This window comes from Priapulus caudatus, unplaced genomic scaffold (genome assembly GCF_000485595.1).
Source record: "Priapulus caudatus unplaced genomic scaffold, Priapulus_caudatus-5.0.1 Scaffold421, whole genome shotgun sequence".
NCBI classification, from domain to species: Eukaryota; Metazoa; Priapulida; class Priapulimorpha; order Priapulimorphida; family Priapulidae; genus Priapulus; species Priapulus caudatus.
The window spans coordinates 68,802-76,068 of NW_014577482.1; the positions used below are offsets into that span (position 1 = coordinate 68,802).

Consider the following 7,267-nt stretch of genomic DNA (forward strand, 5'->3'; position numbering starts at 1 on the left):
CATTTAAAAAGAAAAAGCAGCCATGTCTAAGTTCAATATTTCGTTGCGTAAAGAGACAGAGAAATTAAATGCATAAATAAACTTACAAAGCACTAATATTACACTTCGGATTAAAATACTGATCATCTTCATGGAATAGTTCAGTTATTCTACGCGAACTTTCGAACGCTGGCAGTTTCGCTTCGGATCCGAAACAGTGAGCACCAGTGCAGCTAGCTAGCAATCAGGGTGACCAGACGTCCCGTATTTAATTTGTTACCTGGGTATATTACCCATAGGGTAATGGAGGGTAGGTATTATACCCTGGGTACGCAGGGGCGTGTACGGGGGGGGTCAAGGGGGTCTGACCCTTCCCCTGCTCGCGCAGAAAACGCATCTAAGGGGGTCTAATTTCAAAAAAATTCTGGGGGAGGGCTTCCCAGTCCCCCCCTTCGCGTGCTCGTAAGTTTGGGTTACGGTTAGACCCCTCCCCCCTGGTACAAATCCTGCACACGCCCTTGGTACGGTCCGGTATACCGGAACTTACCCTGGTAACTATTTGATATGGTTAGGGTTAGGGAGTAGGCGTAGGCGACTCCCTAGACTCGTTAGTGGAGTAGGCGAGGTACGGTCCGGCATATTAGTTATTACTATTACCCCATATATTAGTATTAGATAGTACCAGGTTACGTTCCGGTGTACCGGACCGTACCCAGGGTACGTTCCGGCAGTACCCTGGGGGACATAGACCCTCTCCGCGCCACTGGCGCTGCCAGTACTGTAGATTCCAGATTCAAAAAAAAATTATTTGTGCACAAGACATATTTTAATATTTACATTCAGTATACAACGATACATATTAGAATGAAAAGTCACAATACATAAGGTGATAGATATAGCACTGTATGTATGTAGTCTGTAGTAGTAGTACAGCTTTAGTTTAGTAAATAAAGTCTCATGCCGAGCGAACAGTGGTTGCTGTTATACGCTACCCGTAAGTTAAACTGAGAGGATCTATGTCTCCCAGGGTACTGCCGGAGCGTACCTTGGTACTATCTAATATGCCGGACCGTACCTCGTAGGGGTGTAACGATATACCGGTATATCGGTATATTGCAATATATTTTGGAAACTCGATATATCGCGATACAACTTTCGGATATCGATATTTTACGATACGGTGGTATAACAAGAAATACAATTACTTGACACTTGCCTTTATGTCTATATTGTTAATGGGCTCGAAAATTATGCACTGGCGGTGTATATATTACGAAAGCACAATGTCTGCACGACGCATACAGTATTACTGGTAAGCGACCACTGCATGGAGCACTGCGCGGTACTACTGCGCGGGCAGAGTGGGGCAGACGTGTGCGCGAGGCACAGAGCACGGCAACTAGGGAGTTTATATATATAGCCTATGCTCACCTGAGTGCCCGCGCGCGCACGATACAAGCTGAAGCAAGCACCCACTGTTTCAGTTTCAGTTTCAGTATCCAGTATTAGCCAATTATGCAGCAGGGGTATTCTGTATTCCAGCTACATCAGTGCCTTCCGAGAGGGTATTCAGTACAGCGGGTGACATTGTTACGGCACAGAGGGCTGCACTGTCAGCGGAAAACATTGCCGTGCTTCTGTTTCTCAAGAAAAACATGAGAAATTAAATCATGTCATATAATACAATATATGATGATATTAAAACCATCAAATTGTTACTATATCATGCATGCAGCATGGTATACACTTCCCAATACGTATTGGAAAATATTGCAATACGGTTTTGTCGTATTGCAATATATTGCAATACGGTTTTTGGTCGCGAAACTACTTCAGCCCCTAAGTACCTCGCCTACTGCCCACTAAGCGGTCCTAGGGCATCGGCCTACGCTACTGCCCTAGACCCTAACCTCAGACTATATCAGATAGTTACCAGGGTACGTTCGCGCGTATACCCGAGCGTACCCAGGTTAATCTTCTTGGCCAGTAACCCTGGTGACATAAGACCCTATGAGCGTACGTTTAAGTACCGTTAATGGCAGCACCCAACCCCATGCTTAGTTCAATGCAGCCATGCTGACGAGTGTTTAACTGTTCAGTTTTCAGACAGTAGAGACTGCGAAAACAACGTAAACAGTCAAGCCTGTTGAGAGTCATCTGACTGCAGGTGAAATTTGGTGGCTCTAGATGACAGCGACATGAAGAACAGTGGATTTCCGAAACTGGCAATCGAAAGTGAGGTAAATGTTTAAACAGATGACCAGGGCAGGCATGAGGAAGGTTAACACCTTATTTTTTAATCGGGAAGTCAGCGATATATTTACTAGTTTGCTTGAAACTCTGCACATCGATCCATCAAATAACATAATAATCTAATATATTTGTGATTGTATTCTTTCCCATGGCAGAGAATTGTTCAGATGATAGGATGACTAAAGATGAACATGATGGAATCCAAAGAAGTGGTAACGGACGACACAGAGTATGAGGTACTTGAATTTTATGTATTCATATGAGTCAGCAGGTCACCTTCCACTTGAAATCCGAATTCTGTAACAATATTGTTGCCCATGGAAGTTTTGAAGTTGATGTAGATTGGGCTTATGGCTAATATTATAACGCGTAAGCAGGGTAGCTCATGACATTTTCCTTGTTGTTCATTATTGTGGTTGTGCGACTCAGGTGCATGAAATGTCTGTATAAGTACATTCAAGAGAATTCCGTAGATTCAGCAGATCCAATTCTAGTGAGTGTTGAATCACTTTCAAGAAGCAAACGAAGACTCTTATTCTAACTATCCTGCGCTAACGTATTCAGCTACTGCTGTTTGGAATTTCAGAAGGTTAAGGTCGCTGAGAGGAAGATTATGACATCACGAGTGGAGGTCGTCTACATGAAGGACAATGATCAATATCAGAGCTGCTAGAAAAGGCCAAGAGAGGCATGCAGCACTGACTCGTGTCTCAGGGTAAGGAGAAGGCCAGCAACGTATGCACGTGTATCGTGTGTGTGGTGCGTGCGTGCGTCGTGATGTGTCCGATGTGCATGCGTGCGTGCCGTGTGTGCATTTGTTGTTTCGCGTGCATGCTGCGTCCTGCGTGCGATGTGTGTGTGCGTGCGTGTGTGTGTGTGTGTGCGCTCTGCGTGCGTGTGTGTGCGTGCGTGTGGTGTGTGTGTGTGTGTGTGTGTTGTGTTGTGCAATGCTGTGCGTGAGCCTGTTGAGCACACAAGTGGTGTATAAATAGTGCACTGATGCCAGAAATCTTTCAGGGATGCCAGGACTTGTATACATTGTCACGCAAATATTTATCAAGAACATTTACAGAGTTGCGAGCGGAGAAGCGAGGAGGAACGCACCCCTGCGGATGTGAGGATCGTGCCGCTGTAAGTGTTTAGGTGACATTAGGTACGTTTACACACCTGGCACTGCTAAACACAGGCATCGTGTGAATACTGTTAGAGTTAGGTCTTCTCATTTCCTCACCCTTGATTTGTTGATCGTGCTACTCTGCACTTTCGTAACGAATGGACATGCTTCCAGAAAGGTGCGCGATTGAACGCATCTTTTCGTAATTTACATAGCATTTATCATTTTATAACGACTTATAATTATATAAGTTGAAACTGATGGCAGATAAGCAACGTTCATGGATTCACACACATTTGGTTGCTTAATTGAAGAGAACTTAATCTGAAAAATCGATCACTTCTGACGCGACAATGCAAGCTTAGCATCGTCTGATGCGCAAATTCACGCCCATCAGCGTAAATTACGAGACAGTCCATTCGCCTTTCCGCTCCTCATCCGTGCTTCCTCGTCGCTTCGTTGCTGTCGCTTCCCTCATCGCAGCAGCGTCCCGCCGTCGTTGTTCACTTGTTTTTCGTCCGTCGCAAGCGAAGCCGCTCCGGACGAGATCGTCGAGTGTGAGCCGCTGCGGCGTGTCCGTGGCACGAGGGATGCTAGCGGCATCTCGGACAGCGACAGTCGGAGGCCAGCGAACGCTTCGTCCCAGCTCACACGGAGCCGTGGTTCTGGCGATGGCGTGGTCGTCCGGCGCCAACATACAAGACGGTGAGGCAAGGAACTAAGAGACGTCGCGATATGCTGGCTGGTGATGGCGGTGGCGGAGGGCCCCCGCCGTGGCGGTGGAGGAGGCGTGGCGGTGGCGGTTGTGGCGGGCGAAGTCTGTGGTAGTGGTGGTGGTGGTGGTGGTGGGTGGTGGTGGTGGGTGGGGTGGTGGTGGTGGCGGTTGTGTGGTGGTGGTGAGTGGTGGTGCTGGTGGCACTTGCAGTGTTGGGTGGCATTGCAGTGCTGCAGTGCGGCTGCTGGTGGTGGTCGTAGGGTGGCGGTGGCGGTGTATGGTTGGTGGTGCTGGTGGCTGCTGCGGTTGTGGTCGGTGGGCTGCGGTGTCGGGGTGGTGGTGGCAGTGGTGGGTGGTGGTGCGGTGGTGGCGGCGGTGGTGTGGTGTGTGCTGGCGTGGTGGTGGTGGTGGCGGCGGTGGCGATGGTGGTGGTAGTGGTGGTGCTTAGATACGTGCAACCATAGTTAACCATTTTGGCATCGCGTAGCTTTAATTTTATCGGTAATAGGCATTCTTGATTTAGTTGGTACAGAAGAAAACAATGTAAAGTGGTGTGTAGCGATACCAAGTATGCAAGTTTTTGTTATTGAATGATGTAAATTTTATGTCTTTCGCAGAGCTGTGAACTGTGTCCAAACTTGGGCGGACTATTTAAGGAGACCGACACAAGAAAGTGAGTATTTCGTTGATGCCGCTTTTTGCTAAATTTCCGCTGAAAACTTTACTTAATGCGAAAATGTGTTCAGATGAGTTCAGAATTTCATTATGTACCAATAAGTGAAAAAATAGTGTGTTTCATATATGTGGTTTCACGTGCCGTTTCTTGTGTGCTGTGCCAGGTGGGTGCATCTCGTTTGTGCCCTGTACGTGCAGGGCATTGCCTTCGGAGACGTCGACAAGCTCACACGAATCACCCTCTACGAGATGCCTTACTCCCGATTTGGTCAGCGGGTATGTAAAAATATAGCACGCAGAAATAGGACACACTACCGCTAGTGTACATCTTCACTGTTCTTTCTGCTTTGCAGCACGTACTGCTGCACGCACCACGTACTGCATGTTACATATTCTGTACTATTCCCTATGGTTTCCCTATTGTTCAATCATCATCGTGTACCGTGAACTATTTGCTCTACATTGTCGTGCTCTGTAGCGTGCATTTTGCACCTCTCACTGTCAGTTGTGCATCGTCTATCTCGGTGCACTAATGCTAACTATCCATTCTGCGCGCTGTGCTGTGCACACGGTGGTGACGCCTACACTGCAATGCTGCTGCTGCTGCTGCTACTGCTGCTGATGATGATGATGACGATGATGATGCTGCTGCTACTGCTGCTGTTGTTGCTGTTGCTGTTGCTGCTGCTGCTGATGATGATGATGATGATGATGATGATGATGGTGATGATGCTGCTACTACTGCTGCTGTTGCTGTTGTTGCTGCTGCTGCTGATGATGATGATGATGATGATGATGATGATGCTTTAGGAGTGCGGACTCTGTGAGGATGAGAAGCTGAATCGTTGCGGCGTCTGCATCCGATGCGACGCTGGCATGTGCCGTAACTACTTCCACGTGACGTGCGCGCAGCGACACGGCCTGCTGTCCGAGGTAGGTGCTCGTCATCGTGCATTACTGGAGGTAGGGGAGCTGTACATGGGGATAGAGAGGTGGTAATAGGGGTAGGGAAGTGATATATGGGGTGGGGAAGTGATATATGGGGTAGGGAAGTGATAGGTGGGGTAGGGAAGTGATATATGGGTTAGGGAAGTGATAGTAGGTGGGGTAGGGAAGTGATATACTCTGGCTGCATGACCAGTGTTCGAAATAAGGGCTATCCGTTTGTCCTCACTTGTCCATTTCCACGGAGGACAAGTAGACATGTCCAGTAGCTTGTCCGCTGGACAAGCAGATTTTTAGAATAACTTTTTAGAGCAATTTTTTCTTCTTTATGTTCTTTCAAGTTTGGTGCCTGGTTTTGAACTGGTAGTACACTGGCAGGGCGTGTATATTTCTCTCACCGTTCCTCACATCCCCGTGCCTGCACGCGCGTTTCTGCAGGCACTGCCTTACGAGATATCCGTCGGGCAGCCAGAGCTCAGGCGTTATATATATATTATATTAGTTATCAGGGCCGTACGCAGCAGGGGGGCAGCAGGGGCAGTTTCCCCCCTAGAGCTTTTCAGAGTATGCTTTTTAATGGGGCAAATACTGTACACTTTTAGAAATAAAATAGAAATGTGATCATCAAAGAAATATTACACTTTAAATAAAGAAAAGTGAAATTGCGAAACGTTAGCGCACAGGGGGCATGGGGAGTACCTTTGCCCCCCTACAGAATATTTCCTGCGTACGGCCTTGTTAGTTATTATTGTTTCTCACGTCCCCCACCGCAGGCGCTGCCTTACGAGGAGATCGCCGACCCGTTCTACGCGTACTGCAAGCTGCACGCCGACCGATCGATAACGGCGAGCAAGCGCAGGAACTGGCTCGCGCTGCGCTCGCAGACGAAGAAGCGGACCCTGCGGGAGAAGCTGGAGGACATGACGACACCCGAGCAGAAACGCTTCCACCGCAAGCTGCACAGGTGCGGGCGTCGCGTTGTTTACACCGTCGCTTTGTTTACACCGTCTCGTTGTTTACGCGTTCGTATTGTTTACATCGTCGCCGTACACTGTCATAATGAGCATTCTCATTGTTGTTGTTGTTGCTATTCTTGTTATTATTATTACTAGCTGAAACCCGCGCTACGCGCGGGCTTAGTGATTGTGATACATGTGTTACCAGTGCAGTAGTGTTATGTGTAAGGTGTTATATGGAGAGTTTAGTTGTTGCACATGTTTGTTTTTTATGGTTGAGATGTCAATACAAATACATGTGCAATCATGCTTACACGTAACACGTACATTAACCATTTGTTTGGCAAGTACACAGTGAAATACACACACCCACACAGAAACGTTTTATTGTATGCTATGTACTGGTTGATGATACGGACTCAAAAGTTAGAATATAGATAGATGTGAATGGGTACAACGTAAACGTAATAATCGAATATTACGTGCTTCGCATGTTTCCACTGTGTGCGGACCAGGTAATATTGCGTGGTTGTGATCGCTAATTTCTACGCATGTTTGCACTTTGTGCGGACGACGTAATATTACGTGCTTGTGATCGGACCGCTTGTGACAGATCGGTGTCCACGGCAC

General features: G+C 47.5%; 1 protein-coding gene across 1 annotated transcript in view; it reads left to right on the forward strand.

Annotated features, from left to right (window-relative positions):
- Positions 1 to 7,267, forward strand: part of LOC106810216 (PHD finger protein 14-like) — a 23,996-nt gene that overhangs the window by 4,756 nt on the left and 11,973 nt on the right. The window contains exons 7-10 of the mRNA XM_014813500.1: positions 4,679 to 4,734; positions 4,901 to 5,012; positions 5,547 to 5,669; positions 6,455 to 6,645. Coding sequence (XP_014668986.1) covers positions 4,679 to 4,734; positions 4,901 to 5,012; positions 5,547 to 5,669; positions 6,455 to 6,645 — 482 coding nt within the window. The remainder of the gene's footprint in view (positions 1 to 4,678; positions 4,735 to 4,900; positions 5,013 to 5,546; positions 5,670 to 6,454; positions 6,646 to 7,267) is intronic.